Source organism: Hyperolius riggenbachi, chromosome 4 (genome assembly GCF_040937935.1).
Source record: "Hyperolius riggenbachi isolate aHypRig1 chromosome 4, aHypRig1.pri, whole genome shotgun sequence".
Classification (NCBI taxonomy): Eukaryota; Metazoa; Chordata; class Amphibia; order Anura; family Hyperoliidae; genus Hyperolius; species Hyperolius riggenbachi.
In genome coordinates this window covers 369,136,900-369,155,302 of record NC_090649.1, presented here as the reverse complement: position 1 = coordinate 369,155,302, position 18,403 = coordinate 369,136,900, and the positions used below count along the sequence as shown (strand labels likewise).

Here is an 18,403-nt window from a genome sequence, read left to right as displayed (position 1 = left end):
GAGAGTGCAGCAGCAATAATGTTTTTGTCACCACCCTGAACTGCAGATAATTGATCTCCATTTAGACTTAATATGATGGTCATCAAATTCATATTTAGATGATGTCATCTTCTGAAAACTACCCGAATCTGACAGTTCTGCAACACATCGTGTGCACTTTCGAGTCAGAGCACAGTTGAAGTGAATGAATCTGCTATAATAAATCTAATTGATGTCTAAAGGTTTTTGTTGACATCTAGTATGCAACACCAGAACTTTAAAAAAAACACAAAACAGACTTACCACATCATAGGTCATATGATCTCTGCTAAAATAACTTTAGGCTGTATAGCCATACAGTAGCCACACCTGAACAATGATCATCCTCATCAGCGGAGACCACATAGCCAATACTGCAAGTCAGGTGTGGTCCGTGGAGCAGATCTGCCAACAGTAAACCAATAAATTTGATTCAGGTACTAACTGTACAATGTTTCTTTTCACAGGCGCTACCAGTCCATGCGTGCAGTTGCATAAGACACTATACTGGAGACCTGAGGAAGCGGGCAGGTCCAATAAAATTATTATCGTTAAACCTGTCACCTGAGGTAAGATTGTTTCATAATCCACAGGTACCCATTGCTTACTACATTGGGGGGCTTCCTCTCATTTTGTGTACATTTTCCCCTCTCCTCAGTGCTGTTCCCATGATAATTATCAAGTGGTCTTTTTTCTGGAGTGCAACCCAACTTATCCTGAAGAGGATATCCAATCCGCTTGGAGCCAGCATTTCCCTCCTGCCTGATACTGTGATTGCCTAATAGTAAACAATATTTATAAGTAGCATTTATTTCACACATTATTTCATTGCCTGGAAATACACGATCTAGTAGTCCTGGTGTTTTCTGTTTCTTTTCTTTCGATGTTTCTTTCTTCCTCTCCCAGTTCCTGAGGTTCATCGCCAGAATTTCATCGCTCAGACACCCCTAAACATAGTTTATGGTCAAGCTTTTGAAGCTTTAAGTTTCTTCTTCAGGCATGATACAGAACTGGATTAGAACCATATGGTTCACACAGAGACAACATTAAATCCAGGCAATTAATGCCTTTGCATGATGATTAATAATCTGCCAGATAAATGATCAATTACTACTGAGTTTAATTGGCTCAGGTTTCTTTCACGTCCTGGGTCAGATCTGCATGTTAGGATAATTTTTCTTCCATTACTTTAACAGTGCAGATGGTACAGAATTATGCATAGGTGACAAATCCAGTGTAATAGTCTGCCACAAACAATAGTCCTAGCCTCCAAACTCTCTATCATGGAGTGGGGCCATGTGATAGATAGATAGATAGATAGATAGATAGATAGATAGATAGATAGATAGATAGCATCACCATGCTAAGCCTCCATCAATAGTGCTTTGCCCTATATGCAGTGTAGCACAGAGACATAGCTGCAAAGCCCTTCAATACTGCTCTTTTGTTTATTCAAGTACATTACCAATGAAAAGACTTACAACTATTTGATTCTTCTAGTTTTTTAACTGTAAGCAGTTCAAGTCCAATGACTAGCTTGGAATATACTGTACATTTCAGAATACAAGGCCATTGCTTTGCAGAGAACAAGAAATGAGTTAACAACTTACAGCTGTTCTGTAGCAATGGAGGTTGCAATAAATCAATCAAATTCAGATGTGTACACCCACTCGACAAAAAATACTTGCAGGAGATGTCATCACTAAAAGGATATCAAATTTTATTGAAAAACATTACGATGACCACATACAAAAAAAAACCCTTCTCCCCATAAAAACGATACACAGCCGTGTATTGCACAAGTCAGCTTACCTCACACATTCCCAAACACACTGGTCCCCAAACACCACCTAGGTCTAACCACAGATGGCCGGGTACCACCCTACCATCACAGTCCCCCATGGTTTTCAACGGGAAGTCCCAATAGGGATTAATTAAAGTGTGTAATGTCCACTTCAGCCAGTTCAGCACCCGTCTTGCAGGATAAAAACTACTCCACTGTCCAATCACTTTAAGGGGAAGGCATCCAGGTATATCATGCAGAAAACCACACTATAACTCTCAACAGCAGTGCATTTTGCATTTTGCATGAGCCCAAACATCAGCTTAATCAACCAGTCACTTGTAGTGCAGGATTCCCTCTGGTAATGGATCAGACCACATATCCAGGTTACCATTATTATAACAAGGTTACCAGATGGACATATCCAAGGCAGGGATACATTCCTCACGTCTCTACACAAGTGGGTCCATATGACTGATACAGTATAACTGACAGTTGTAACTGTTTGCCCAGTCGGGCTCTCACCAACGCTGGGCACCAGGGCTATCCATGCACCGCTCAAGGGAAATCCAGTTGCTCATTTCTCCCACATATATCTCCAAACTGGCTGTGGAGGACACCTGCAGCGGGATCGTTTGCTTGGCAAGGCGAGTGGAACGCTAGTCAGCACGGAGGTTGCAGCCGCTTGTTACGTCCATGTCATGTGACATGTTTTGCTTGTCTCAGCAAGCTTTCTCAACTAATCTTTTTTGTGTACACCCACTCGGGTATATCCGAACAATTTGTGTTTTGGTAGAAATGCTGACTATTTATTTTGTCAATTATTCGAACTCATTGGAGTTTGATTAAGCCTTGAAAGTTGTTGCTACGAATTTTTATAGTTTTCCCAACTTCTCCTTAATTACTTACTATGGCCTCAATTTTAATTAAAGTAGTGTTTGCACGTGATGTTAACAGTATTGTACTACAGAAAGTAATGTGTTGCTATAGAAATGGTGAGAAAATGTCAGTTAACAATGGAAGAGAGACAGAGTATTATTACACTTAAAAGAGAGTAAGGTGTCAGTAAGTACGGTCACTGATGGTCCTGCACCATCAAAAGGCACTCAGAAACTGAGAAACCTCAAATAGGAAAATGTCTGGCAAATCCAAAGCTAGATCTAAAACCATCACAGCATCAGAAGACAAGTTTCTAAGAGTCAACAATTTGCGTGAAAGGCACCTTACGGGATCATAGTTTTACGCACAGCTGAATATCTGACACAGTAAGCAGGTCTCAGTTTCAACTGTAAAGAGAAGACTTTGCAGGTATGACAGGTCAAGTTGCAGCAATTTAGCCATTGATGAAAGCTTTCCCTAGAAAGTAGTCATCACTCATTGTCATGTCTATGCTTACGGCAGTCCTCTACTGAAACTATGTTTACCATTTACAGTACATTAGGTTACCATTATAAACACTTTACCTAATCATCCTGCTGAATTCAGAGAAAAATCAGTACCAAAGAGTGAGATCTATGGCTTTCCCCATGGCTTCTACATTGTAAATATTTGCTAATGATAACACTGAATTATAAAATACAGAGTATCAATATTGTCCTTTTAACAATACCTGTAATGAGGCACAAAAGTCAATAAGAGTGATAAACACAAAGCATATATCTTACAGCTTGCTAACTTGCCTGGTAACCAACTTGTGTAGTTCAAAAAAAAAAAAAGCATTCTGAAGTGACACATACTGATATTAATAGCTGTTAAAGTCTACCAGTGGCAATCAATTATTCTTGTGAATGAACTGAGACCACTAAAGTCTGGTAAACAAAACCACTAAAGTCTGGTAAACATATTAGAGTTTTGCTGCCTGACATGGTTTGTAAAAATAATTTTGAGAGGTAGTTTTGAACCAACCGCTGTGCATACAAACTGATCGACTTCTGACTGAGCAGAGTATATTGCTTTTTGGCGATTAGAGGAGGTGGGCAAATGAGGGAACTTTCTTAGGAGACTGGACACACTACACAACACGGACAAGGAGATCTGTGTGTTGAAGGCCAGTACACCTGTACATACTTGATTTACATGCAAGAAAATCACAAACAATGTAAAAGGGTGCATAGACACTGTGTCTTTATGTGACCCTTTCATCCTTACCAGCATCCTGGGACTGAAATATATACTATGGTACTAGTGTTCCACATTATGGCCAGTCCACCAATGAAATAAACATAGACTGTCATAGTATATTCTGCATTAGTACTGATGCACTGTTAGGTAATTTTAGAAATTTTAGAGTCAAAAGGGTAACACAGACCTGTGGTATTAAAAACAACTCATCACAAAGCCCTCTATCTCAGCACTATGTGACTAATTATGAAAACCAGTGGCGTAACTAAGGAAGTTGGGGCCCTGGCTCAAGTTTTACATGGGGCTCCAAGCACTCTATTGATATGGACCCCAAAACCTCAAAGACAGCTGCAGTGTCAGAGAGGTGTATTTAGAGTAAAGAAACAGTTATGTTAAGGATTACAACTATGCAATGCACATAAAGAGGTGTTCATTTGAAGCATAGCAGTGCTAGTACAGGTCTCTTAACCCCATGTCAATGGGATTTTTAATTATTCCATATCACTGATCTCGGCTATCCAGAACTATGTAAAGGAACAACTTTACATTTACGATTTCCTCCCTAAGGATGGCATCATATAAACTTACAATTTATTGAGCATGGCTGGCTCTCAAACACCAAAGAGCACACAAATGGTAGATGGTCTTACCAAGCTAGTGAAAATATGGCATGTTATGCTGGGCCCCCTATCTATGTGTGCACTAAGCTGATGCAGGGCAAATTCATGCCACAATGGGGCCCTGAGGCAAAATTAAGCTGTGGAGCCCCTGATCTCCCCCTCACTTGTGCAGCATATTCACCCTCCTAGGCCTGAGTCAACCACCCCCCTTGCCCAAGAGATCTACCCCCTCATTTTTACCATACTCCCTGGGGCTCCTGCACCATTTTGTCAGTCTAGCAACTCCGGCATGCTGCTTCAGTCCATGCATTCTCGTCTTCATCCTCACAGGGCCGCCTCTTCTCAGTGACCTAGGGTATGTTATTGCAAAATGACCTGCAACGGGTCATGGAGAAGAGGCAGTGAGTGGGGAAGACAGGGAGAACGGATAGAGCTGCATGCCAGGGCAGTTGAGGTGCAATGCAGACAAGGGAAGACCTGGGGGGCCCAGCAGCACTTGGAGGCCCTGGGGTAATTTCCCCCTTTGCCCCCGTGGTAGCTCCAGCCCTGCTGATATGAGCGGGCATTCACATGTGAGATGAGAGATGATTTGGTAGATTCCTTATTTTCAGTGTGCAGTCAGCATTTATACACTGTACTTCTGTTACCATGGTTTATTTTATTCTGTCTGTGTATTTATGTATTTTAATTACAAGGGTGCATTGACAATTCTGGCATCTCATTCACAAGTTGAAAATTGTACTGTATATGTTTGGACCATAAGACTCACTTTTTCTCCCCCAAAAGTGGGGGTAAAAAGTCAGTGCGCGTATTATGGTCCGAAGGTGTACCCCATAAGTGCCCCCTCTGTCTTCCATTGCTGTCCTATGTCTCTGGTGTCCTCCTGTCTCCCCACTGGCCGGTGTCCCCTGTGTCTCACTGGCCCCGTGCCATCCTGTGTCCCAGCTGCCCTCCTGTGTCCGGTGTCCCCATGCACTTCTCCGGCACAGGGGGGCAGATGGGACACAAGAGCACACTAGAGGCACAGAGGGGCAGAGGGGACACGGGTGGTAGTGAGACACAGGGCAACACAGGGGACACCAGACGGATGGGAGACGGGGGGGTGCAGATATGACACTGTCCATAGACGCACCAGGTTAAATATATATATTTTTCCCCTGGTTTTTGACCTCTAAACCTGGGTGCATCTTATAGTCTGGAGCATCCTATACTACGAAAAATACAGTATATAGTGTTTAAGCAGGTCTGTAATAACATTGTTTTTCTTGCTTTACTGAGTAGTTCTCTGGCTGGATGATTTGGAACCACTGTGATACAGTAGAGTCCCGGTTATCCAGAAATCAACTAACCAGACGTCTCCAACCAGCACAAACAACCAGCACAAACTGTCGGCAATACTCACAGTGACTGTGAAGGTCAAATGCTTAGGTTGTTTGTGGGCAGTACTGTGCTTTAAGACTGGAATCCATGGCTCCCCTAATGGTAATATACTTTCAATTACTGTATTTTAACATTTAAAGGGAATGTCCAGACAGCAAAAAAAAAAAAAAATGACATTAACTTACCCGAAGCTTCCTCCAGCCCCTTGCAGCCAACGTGTCTCACGCCATAGCTCCATTCCCAACCTCGCGGCAGCAATCCCCAGGAGCGCCAAGACTCTACTGTCTATAAATCAGCTTGCACTTTTTGTAGTATGATCAAAGGGTGTATCTCAGGTTTTATGAAGGACAGTCAGATGGCAGTTATGAGACTCATTGTTGAGGATAGATGCTCATAGACCAAGACCACCACTAAATAAGATTTCTGACATATACGTTCATCATTCAATTTTGCTATGAGACCCTAGGATTTCGAATTACATCACTGCCCACATACAGAATATCAAATAACCTACTATGTCTTCCACACCTAGCAGACACCACTGCAATAAGCATGTCACTCGCAGGCGAATACTAATTCTGTCACTAATCTTGCCAGTAAAAGATGTGGTGTATGCTGTCGGATGTGGAGTAGCTTGGATTTCTTGCAAAACAACGTTTGTAGCCTATTCCCTCCTGATCGCAGATCTTAGTGTAGCCAAGCTGTCACCATTCTCAGCAGGAATTGTCGCGTGTGCTCTGAGCTGAGGACTTCAAAGGACCAGCAATCTCTCCAGCTGGCAACTTGAAACTCCTGCTGAACTGTTAGTTATAAGATAAATCATAAGCTGCTATATTTGTCATATTACCTGTGTTGCAAACCCAGGCCCTTCAAACTCGCAGAGTGTGTCAGACCTTACCGGGCACTGGTACTGAGAAGATTCCAGAACAATCCAAGTTATGGGCTGTCAGTGAGACAGATTCAAAGTACCCGGCTGATACCACAGGGGCCCTGCCCCTTGTATTTGGTATCATTGTGCTGGATAAATCCGGACTGACCTGAAAATGTTATTAAATTTGCCCTGACCTGTACGGTTCTGTGAAATAGAGCCCATGTCTGGTTAGATATGATTTTAGGTCCCCAGGAGAAGGGGGAGGGCTCATCTCAGGTTCTAAGGGGGTGTGTGGTTCCCGCCCTCACTCCTTCTTACTATGTAAGGAGTATAAAACTAGCAGAGGACCCAAAATCAGTGTCCTCCACTTTGAAACATCATCCCGATTACATCCTTGCCAGCTTGAGGACATGCTGGCATCCGGCTTGTTTGGACTTTGACGCTGAGCTGCCTGATTCTGAAACCAAGGACTTAGCCAGTTCTTCTCCAAAAGGACATTTTCACCTGAGCTTAAGTATCCGTTTATTTCTTCACTTACTTTTATTTTTATACTACCTATTATTGTCTACATAATTGTTGATTTTAATGATTTTCTGTATTTATTAGTTATTTATATTGCATTTATAATAAAAGACTTCTAAAACTCATTTATTTTTCCGCTACGCCTACTATTCAGCAACACAAAATGAATCCTAGCATTCCGAAGAGTCACTACTACTGCTGATAGCTAGATAAAATAGGGTTAACCGTTTTATTTGCAGGTATTAGTATCAGTTAGGTTAAGTCTCCTGCCCTTCTGCAGAAGTGGTGGCAGTTCTATACCCTGAAATAGTGTGTCATTTGTGTTACTGTAACTCACAAGCTCCCTTCTAGCCTCTCTGCTGCCAAAATTCCAGTGGTTTCTGCGCACCGAATGCGACCACAGATTGGGTAATTTGTGTGCTGAAACAGATTGGAAGGCATTGTGCAGTCTGGCTACTATGGAGCGTGTGACAATTACCATATCAACATGGATTATTATTGGCAACTTGGATAAGTGAAAAAGCTTTCATCTCTAATTCCCAATATTAAAGATTGTATCTCACAGATGAGCTTTTCTTTGAGATAAAACTGGCATCCCGTGGAGATGCTCTCTCCAAATAATGAAAATTATATTAGCATTTGGCATTCATTTTCTTCTGACCTTAACCTTCCTGGCGGTAACCCCGGACGTATCCGCCACGCTGCAGAGCCCCCCCTAGACCCCGTGCGCTGCCTGGCCTATCAGCGCCTGGCAGCGCTGAGGGGTGGATCGGGACTCCCTTAGACGTCATGATGTCCATGACGTCGGTGACGTCATCCCGCCCCGTCGCCATTTGAACGGGATTTCCGATCGAAGAGGGTTGGGGGATGCCGCTGCACACCGGCTATCCTGTAGCGAGCCCTGGGCCCGCTACATGATTTAAAAAAAAAAAAAACGGCTGCGCTGCCCCCTGGCGGTCTATTAAAAACCGCCAGGGGGCAGCGCAGCCGTTTTTAACAGTTAAACAGTTAATTTCTGTAACGCCTCGTACACATGTATGAGTAATGTTACCCGCAGGGAATGGGACTCAACCCCTCCAGTACAGAGTCCAGCGTGTATAGACATGTCGCTAGCCTAGAGGTAAGCAATGCGGCTGTTGTTATGGAGGAGAGAGGAGGTATGATGTGTGAGGCATGACGGAGAGGATTTTTCATTGATGTCGAGGCTTCTGTACAAGTGATAGATTCTCGTCTGACATAGTCTTTAACGTTCCCTCAGCTATGGAGCAGTTAAAAAGGGCACAGGTGGCGACCTGTTTAAAAGGGCACCTGCTATAATAGCGGGCACAGACACTTTTAGGGGGGTGGGGGCTTAATGTTAGTTGCCCACCAGGGGGTTAAGGGTTAGGCACCATGAAGGGGAAGTTAAGAAATGGGCACCAAGAGGGGGGAGGTTAAGGGTTAGGACCAGGATGGGGATGGAATTAAGGGTTTGGCTCCATCAGGGGGTAGGTTAAAGGGAACCAGAGACGGACCTATGCTAAAAATTAAAAAAAAAGATGTTATACATACCTGGGGCTTCCTCCAGCCCCATAAGCTTGGATCGCTCCAACGCCGCCGTCCTCCGCTACCTCTATCACCGTAATCGGGTCCCGTCACTTCCGCCGGACGCGGCCAGTCTACCGCATGCACGGGGGCTCCCTCCGGCTTTGTACGCATGCGCCTGCGCAGTATGGAGGGAGCGCACAGCGCTTGCGTCGACTGGCCAAAATGACGGGACCCGGTACCGGCGCACAGAGGCGGCGGAGAAAAGCGGCATGGGAGCGATCCAGGCTGATGGGGCTGGAGGAAGGCCCAGGTATGTATAAATATGTTATTTTTCCGTCTCTGGGTCTCTTTAAGTGTTAGATACCACCATGGGTTAGGTACCATCAGGGGGGAGGTGAAGTGTTAGGCACCTTAGGCGGGAAGTTAAGCGTTAGGCACCATCGGGGGGGGGGGGGGGTTTCTGTGTGAGTGCGTAAGTCTGTGAGTAGGGAGAAGTAGGTCATAGTAAAATATCAGTAAATATGATCAATATTTTTCTGTTTGGATGAAATAGCATTCTACTACCGCTATCCTACGCCATTTTCAACAGGCGACTTTTTCAAATGTATGCATCAGCCAAGTTTAATCCGGCATGTATACCTAGCTTCTCTGAGTCTCTGAGATAACTGTTTACTTTGGAAGTAGGGTGGGAGTGCTGACAGCTGCTCCCAACTGTGCTCCAGACAAAGATACATGAAGTGCTGAAATCTCTGGCGTAACACATCGCAGACTCAAAGTAAAAGTATAATTATATGGTAATCCTGATTAAGGGCACCTTACAGATACCTTTAATTCAAAGGACATCCAGGGTTCAAGTACATATTAAAGGTCTGTTTGGAATATTAATGAGGACATCATAGTATTTTTTCCCTTTTTTCTAACAGGAATCATTTGGAATTCCCAGAGTCACATAATGTTTGCTAAATAAAGTTTCTTATAACATGGGTGGCCGACAAAGCTACCCCCTACATTTACACACAGAAAGTGTAACTGCATAGCACTACCTTCATACACACACCTGTGGCCAGGATGCCTCTTTCTCCCATCTATATCAGTAGGCTTTGGTTCCACCTCAAGTATGGCCAGTGTGCTTTTTCTCCCAGCCCTACAAGAATGGCCAGTATGCTTACTTTTCTCTCCATGAAAACGTGGCCAGTATGCCTCTCCCTCTCCTCATATAAAATTGACCAGTATGGCCCCCAACCTTATTGCAGAGTAGTGAGAGGTCTTTTACCTCACAGCATACATCTGCTCCATGCAGCGAGCCACATAAGATGCATCGAGAGCCATAGAAATGGTATGTTATTGTACATTAGGTGGCTACAAAGAGGACAGCCAATGCTGGGAGAAAGTAGAATTCTGCTGCCCTACTCTGCTAAATGTAGGGTAGGGGATAGAGATGAGGGCCTCCACTGACCACAGGCCCCTCTGCAGCTGTGGGGGTTAAGGTAATTGGCAACATGAATACTATTCATCCAGCATCTTGCTTATATGTGACCGCATTGTAACAGGAAAAAGAGAGAAAAACAGGAACACAGTAGAAAAAAAACAGTCTACCTAAATTTGTATCACAGCAACACACAAAGCTACTTTGTGAGCAATTTGGTTAGTTCAGTTAAAGTAAGAATTGTGCAGCAAATTTTCTAACCAGTAGCAACTGGATTTGCCCTAGTTAGGTGACAGATTTTTGCTTGGTATGGGTGCTGGAAGTCTTGCTGGGTATATGTAACCCATGGTGCTCAGAAAGCTCAAAAACAAAATCCAGGAATTACAGTTTTTTTGTTAAATGCTTGATTAAAATAATATTTTTCTATTTTACAAAAACCTACCTTTTGTGACTCTTCCCTGTTCTTGTTTCTAATATAAAGCAAAAATATATAATTAAAATATTTTCCTATGCCAATTTGTATTAATTCACATCTTAATATTTGAAACAATGGACAGGCTATTGATATTTATTAGGAATTAGGCAGGTAAACATTATTATTATTATTACTTCCATAGGACATGCTCAAAAATATTGTTTTTTATTATATGATATGAGATAGTCATAGTGCTATTCAGAAACAGGCCTACCAATAAGCATTAGATACAGACAGTATCTAAAGTGGCAACCAGTTTTCAAGGGTTTCCAATTAATTGCCCAAAAATCCCTTGTACATTAGGTTACAGGGTAGTGACGCAATGTGAGCATTACTGATCCACCATGTCTTCATGTTTAACTCCTGTGTGACCAGTAATTCCTTCACTGCAATGCTTGTGTACCTTTTTCCTAAAGTGTAAATATGGAGGGAAGTTAAGAGACCAATGCCATGCCTAATACTATATTGTCTGATAGGAAATATACCTGCACCATAACCGCAAATAGTTTCATTGTTCCCTACTGACCCTTCATCCGCTTCTTGTAACTACGTTGCTTCTTCCTTTGCCTGTGGCTATATACTGATGGTACCTGGATGTCCAGCAAGGTGGCAAGAGCATTTACTCAAATAATCTAACTAATTGAGCAACCTGTAGGGACTACATTATATTTTCTGCTTGAATGTTGATGTGCTGCCTTAAATAAAAGAGAACCCGAGGTGTGTTTAAAGAATGTTATCTGCATACAGAGGCTGGATCTGCCTATACAGCCCAGCCTCTGTTGCTATCCCAAACCCCACTAAGGTCACCCTGCACTCTGCAATCCCTCATAAATCACAGCCGTGCTGTGAGGCTCTGTTTACATCTGTAGTGTCAGTCTCAGCTGCTCCCCCGCCTCCTGCAAAGCCCCGGTCCCTGCCCCCGTCCCTTCCCTCCAATCAGCAGGGAGGGAAGGGATGCAGGCGAGGACTGGAGTTCTGCAGGAGGCGGGGAGAGCAGCAGACTGACATTATAGAGATAAACACAGCCAGCTCTGACAAGCTGTTTGTCAGCAGCGTGGCTGTGATTTATGAGGGATTGCATAGTGCAGGGGGACCTTAGGGGGGTTTGGGATAGCAACAGAGGCTGGGCTGTATAGGCAGATCCAGCCTCTGTATGCAGATAATATTCTTCAAACCCACCTCGGGTTCTCTTTAAATAAAAAGTGCACTTAAAAAACTAATTGGAGTTACCTTTTTGCTCAAAAGAACAGCAAAAAAGAATGTCTAGTACTGTCTATATGGGAAGAACTTTTTTAACCACTTCAGGATCACAGTGTTTTTCCCCTAGAAAACCAGAGCAATTTTCACATCACGCTCCTACCATTCATTCAATAACTTTATTGCTAGTTATCATACTGAAATGATCTATATATTATTTTTTTGTGGGACAAACTAGGATTTCCTTTGGCAGGACTTTTTGATAAGAATTATGTTATTTTATATGCATTTTACATTTCCCTGCATTTATATGCAGGAAAGAAGAAGAAAAAAAAATGTTTTTAAATCATCACTTCTCAGCTTTTTGCCATTATAGTTTAAAAATAAAATGTGTTATTGTAAATAAAAACCCACACATTTTATCCTTCTATTATATCACAGACACGGTGATCAGATTTGGCAACAGCTGTTACCCATTCACCGATCACGGAATGGCAAGATTCCAAAGGCGAACATGAGAGACGCGACGATCGCGCACAGCAGCGGTAAGAAAACAACACGCATATCTACACCCCTGATCCACTGGTGAAGTATACAGGGGTGTAGATATGTGTAGCAGGGTTCAGAAGTAGTTAAGATCTTGAAGGAGCAACTTTTATCTTCCCCAATAGCACCTTCCTCCCAACTAACGAAGATCTGGCTGTTTTGTGCCTATACTGGTTCTCTGTGCTAGATGTAGGGGTGGGGCTTGTAACATTAATGTCAATATTCATTATGTCCATGAAGTTGCATGCCCACCTTTCTATTAACCACAGCGCAGCTGCATAGCTTACTTGAAAAAATATAAATATTATATTTTATGGTGCTTAAAAATGTGAATCGCTGGTGAGCCTTCTAATGCCCGTACCATGCATCTTACAAAGTGGGGCACCGCTGCAGAATCAAGTGGTAATTTGTACATGAAGTTACTGTAGGATTTCATTAAGTTCAAGGACTGTGTTTGTTCTAAAGTCTATTAGTAACAGTAAACTGATCACATAAACACATATAGATCTTATGCAAGCAACACACTCTTTATTACATAGAACGAATCATGGAAAACCGGGAGCAGTATATTATATCCAGTATATTGGAAGGACCATATGTGTTTTAAAAGTAAGGAAAAAGTTTTAGAAATAAGAAATTAGAACTATTTGGAAACATTGAAAAGGAAATGAGACACCTCCTTTGTCCAAGCAATTGTCTCAAAACAAGTCCTCAAATCTCACCAACAGTAAATGTTTTGAACTAACTAACTAACTAACTAACTAACTAACTAACTAACTAACTAACTAACCCTTTTGTGCACAATAGTGCCTGAACCATACTGATTAACAAGGTGAAAAGGAAACACATAGTAGTAAGAATAAAAAATGTGCATAGGTTGGGGTAGCACATTGTCCAGTGAGGGGTAGTGTAGGTACAGAGAAGAACATGGTGGTTAAATTATGAAAAGAAAGAAGCAGGCAGTGTGAGTAGGTGAAGAATGCAGAAAGAGGAATATGGTAGGACAGATGGGAAGAAGCAGGTAATGTGGATAGTTAAAGTAGGTGATAATAATGAGGGGATGCACAAAGTGGGTGTGATTGAACAAATAAGGGTGAGAACACAAAATGGGTTTATAGAACAAATTATGGTGAGGACAAACACAGTGTGGGTGCAGACAGAGGTGGTAGTAGAACAGATGAGGGGAACACTTAAAAGGGGTGGGTGGGACCAGGGCCTGTTCTCTTGTGAAGCAAGGTGAAATACGTGTATCAGGAGCTGAGATTACACGAGCGGCATGTTTGTACTGTGCGTTTACACTTACAGCATGCAGTCAGAGTAGGAGGAGAAGCAAGAGGAGAGCAAGCGAGGTGAAGAGGTCCTCACTGGGTAAAAGCAGCTTGTTGTGCTGTGTGAGGAGTCTGACAGTGAGTGAGGGAGGGGGGAGGCAGGAGAGCAGCAGTGTTTGATTTGACTTGCACAGCAGAAGGAAGGAGGTGGCACTGCTGTCCTGACAGAGGAGGAATGGAGGATGGCCGACTGGCTGAGGGTAAGCAGTTTGTTTATCACAGACTTGCAGCCAGCCAGCCAGCCAGTGTGTCACAGACTCGCAGCCTGACAGCAAGTGTGTTATTGTGTTGAGCTGCAGCATATCTCAATTTGTTGCATATGATCCCTTGCTGACTAAGAACATTAAATGAAGCAGAGTAAATTGTCAGGTGCTGTGCGATCATTCCAAAATGGGGGAAGGCGCATCCTCACAAGTTTGTTTCAGGCAGCAAAAATGTCTAGGACCGGCCCTGGGTGGGACAGAGAAGTAGGGTAGGGTGAAAAAAAACAGACAGTCTCCCTACTTGGATACAGTAATCAAAATGATTCCCTACTTGGACACTTCTGCTACTTTCAGGTCCCCTTTTTCTCTTTACTCTCTTTTACCTTGACACACATGCTGATTCTTTTGTTACCCTCATTTCTTATCTTCTCACAGACAATTTTTCTACCTTTGTTGACCATCAACCCCCACTTGGCACGTATTCTCTTTCTCCTCCAGACTTGCCACGGCATTTTCTTATTCTCATCCTTCTGGCTGCTGACACATTACTTATGCCATGATTGGGAGATCATTAGTCATAGATGTAGCACAGGAGAAGATGAGGAAGAAAGTCAAATGGAATAGGAAGAAGATGTTAGCTACGTGTTTGTGTGCTTGGTGTGGAACATCCACCATAAGCATATGGAAGTTGTGGCATGTTGCTGTGTCATGATGCTAAGTCTGCTAAAAAGAATCTAGTGCCTTAAAAACCACCCATCCAATACATGTCATGCACCTGCTAGCAGGTGATTTTATGTTTTATGTAACCTAGACACTTACTTGGTACTCTACTAGGGACTTGTTTGCATTTATCCATATTCATTCACTTTTTCTGCATGAAAATGTAATGTGATGCAGTTAAAGGGCAACTTAAGTAAGAGGTAGATGGAGGCTGCCATATTTATTTCCTTTTAAACAATACCAGTTGCCTGGCAGCCCTGCTGATCCTCTTCCTCTAATCCTTTCAGCCGTAGACCCCTGAGCAAGCATACAGCAGATCAGGTGTTTCTGACATTATTGGCAGATGTGACAAGATTAGCTGCATGCTTGCTTCTGGTGTTATTCAAACTCTACTGCAGCTAAATAGATCAGCAGGACTGCCAGTCAACTGGTATTATTTAAAAGGAAATATAAATGGCAGCCTTCATATACCTCTCACTTCAGTTGTCCTTTAAAGTGAACCCAAGATGAAAATAAACTGATGAGATAAACAATTGTATTTATGCTCCAACTCCAAAAAATGACTTTTTTAGATATCCCATGGTTCTATTTTATATTTACACATTTACAAACTAGATTGAATGTGTTGTTGCCTCTGCTCAGTGCCAGCCTAATAAGTGTCCCTGGGTTAGACAAAGGTCAATAGTTCATGTATTTTATCTCTCGCTGCTCTCAGAAGTTGGATTCTGACAGGAAAAAGTCTTGGAATCGAACACAGTGAATCCAGCACAGGAGACTTGGGTGCGCTTTTGCAACGGAGACCTATAGGATTCTTTCAGACATACCGTATTTTTCGGAATATAAGACGCTCTGGCATATAAGACGCACCTAGGTTTAGAGAGCAAAAATCAGGAAAAAAAACCAAAAAACTAAACCTATGTGCGTCTATACTGCAGGGGCGTCTTATGGACATTTATCCCCCCAAAAAAATTTCTAAGCTACTCTATCTACACTACACTGCCCAGTTACACTACACTATGCCCTATTTCCCCACCAGTTACACTACAATACACTATACAGCAATACACTACACTACACTACACTACACTTAAACTAAACTTCACTGCACTAAACTACACTGCACTAAACTACAATTAACTACACTAAACTACACTCCAATTAACTGCACTACATTAAAATACACTCCAATTAACTACACTACACTACAATACACTTTCATACATTACCTGATCCTGCAGCCGCGATCCTCACACCGGCTGTCAGCGATCCTCTTCAGCATCCTCCTTTCATCCTGGGTCCCGCAGCGCGATCCTCTTCAGTGGCAGCGGTAGGCAGGGACACCGGCCGCCTACCGCTGTGCAGAGCCGCCGGGGTCCGCTGGGCCATCTCCATAAACACTGCCGGGGTCCGCTGCGCCGTCTGCATAATCGCCGCTGGAGTCCGCTGGGTCATCTGCATAATAGCCGCTGGAGTTCGCTGGGTCGCCGCCTCCATACACGCAGTTCTCTGTACTAGCCGCGCACGTGCACCAGGGGTCATGCATGACCCCTGGCGCACGTGCGCGGCTAGTACAGAGAACTGCGTGTATGGAGGCGGCGACCCAGCAAACTCCAGCGGCTATTATGCAGATGACCCAGCGGACTCCAGCGGCTATTATGCAGACGGCCCTGCGGACCCCGGCAGTGTTTATGGAGATGGCCCAGCGGACCCTGGCGGCTCTGCACAGCGGTAGGCGGCCGGTGTCCCTGCCTACCGCTGCCACTGAAGAGGATCGCGCTGCGGGACCCAGGATGAAAGGAGGATGCTGAAGAGGATTGCCGACCGCTGGGGGGAGGATCGCGGCTGCAGGATCAGGTAATGTATAGCGGCGGTTCAGCTTCCCTGCGCACTCTGCATTGATTTTTTTGGTATCTTTAGAATATAAGACGCACCCACCTTTCTTCCCAAAATTTGGGGGAGAAAAAGTGCGTCTTATATTCCGAAAAATATGGTAAATGTTTCAAACGTATCCATTGCATAGCAGAATGCAAAGGGCTCGATCCACAAAGCGTTGCTAACCCAGTTAGAGACTTTAGGCGTGATAACCATTGCACCACACTGGTGAAAAGCCAGTTTAGGCGTGATAAGTTTAGGCGTGATAAGTTTAGCCAGTTTAGGTGTGATAAGTTTAGGCGTGATAAGTTTAGGCATGATAAGTTTAGATCGCGCATAAAGTCCCGCACGCAAAGCAGCGCCATTAAACTCCATGCGGAGTGCACCAGACTTTGCTAGCGCAAAACTTTTGATCAACTGTGCACTGCGGTGCTAACCCAGTTGGTTCTTAAACGTATCACTCCTAAACTTATCACACCTAAACTTATCATGCCTAAACTGAGTTTAGGTGTGATAAAGGGCTTTTCACCAGTGTGCTGTTAGCACCGCTTTGTAAATCAGGCCCCAAGTCTCATTCTACACAGCTTTTCAGGACACTGTATGAAAAGCAGACATGCATTGTCCGCTATGGTCTCCTTTGCTGTCTGATGGACACAAACAGATATCAAAATGGAAGGGGATGGACACAATATCATATCCGCTGTAACTGTCTACAACTGTCTACATTCTCAACCTGGCGCACTGTGGACCTGCTATGTGTAATGGTGGACTGGAACAGTTAATTATAAAATATATCTCCCCAGCAAGAATTAATACTAATAATTCAACACCTGAAGTGGTTACTTCCATTGTCCTGTTCAGCATGCTACTTGTTCTTTATAAAGCAAATAATCATATTTATGATATTCCATACCAGGATGCAGCAGTAATAGGTTTTCCAGGAAACAGACTAACCTATCAGGCAACATCCAAAATGCAGAAAAAGTATTAATTAACCGCCTTCACCTTTGGATGTAAGTGCATAAAGGATAAAATTGTGTGGCACAAAAGGGTGGAAGAGATAGCTGTAAGTAACACAGATACGGATTGAGCAGCAGCAATGCTGGCAGTAATTGTGGATTGACTGATGTATGTGTGATGTGTGGAGCTCTTGGTAACAGATATCCTTGTAATCATGATGTCTCTAAGCAAGAGCCTATAGACTCGTATTTACTGTGCTAGTGCTCTGGGTAACAATGCAGCCTTATAGAGAACACTGTACTGCAGTATTGTATGTCATACCTCTTTCCTTTCTTTCTTTCCACAGTATCATCCATTAGTGCCACATGTCTTCTATAGGGGTTAACATGTTCTAGTTCCTAATGATAAAATGTGATGTAATTAGATGTAAAAATTAAAAAGGGATTTTTTAGAAATATAAAAACCTATCAAGTACAATTTTATAGAAACATTGATAACAATGGCTTTCTTTATAAAATAATTAAAAATATGGCATGATGATGATAAGTAAACATGGCTTTTTATAAACACACTGGGGAGAGTGTGTTAATATTTGTAGTTATAAAGTTATATCTTTATTGATTCACTGTTAGCCTCAACCACATTGGGTCAACATCATTGTTAAAAAATAAAAATCATTACTTTAAATTATTCAACTTAGTGTTCATAACCTAAATGACACAGGTTACACGGTTTTAAATGGGAATTGTTATTCCTTTGCAGTGTCACAACCACTTTGTAACACTATTCCTCCCCCCTAAAAAAAAAAATGATTGAAAATAGTGTGTGTGTGTT

At 42.9% G+C, this 18,403-nt stretch overlaps 1 protein-coding gene across 5 annotated transcripts in view; it reads right to left on the bottom strand.

Annotated features, from left to right (window-relative positions):
- The window catches only part of CCDC170 (coiled-coil domain containing 170), a 139,318-nt gene that overhangs the window by 71,611 nt on the left and 49,304 nt on the right, over positions 1-18,403 (bottom strand). For 2 of the 5 annotated variants that reach the window (XM_068231998.1, XM_068231997.1), the window contains exons 2-3: positions 17,891-17,967; positions 10,711-10,738 (exon numbers count right to left, since the gene is read on the bottom strand). In XM_068231998.1, the coding sequence (XP_068088099.1) occupies positions 10,711-10,738; positions 17,891-17,925 (63 nt within the window). In that variant the 5' untranslated portion in view covers positions 17,926-17,967. Of the gene's footprint in view, positions 1-2,192; positions 2,283-10,710; positions 10,739-17,890; positions 17,968-18,403 lie in introns of those variants that run through there. The other 3 variants (XM_068232001.1, XM_068231999.1, XM_068232000.1) reach the window with 3 other exon arrangements.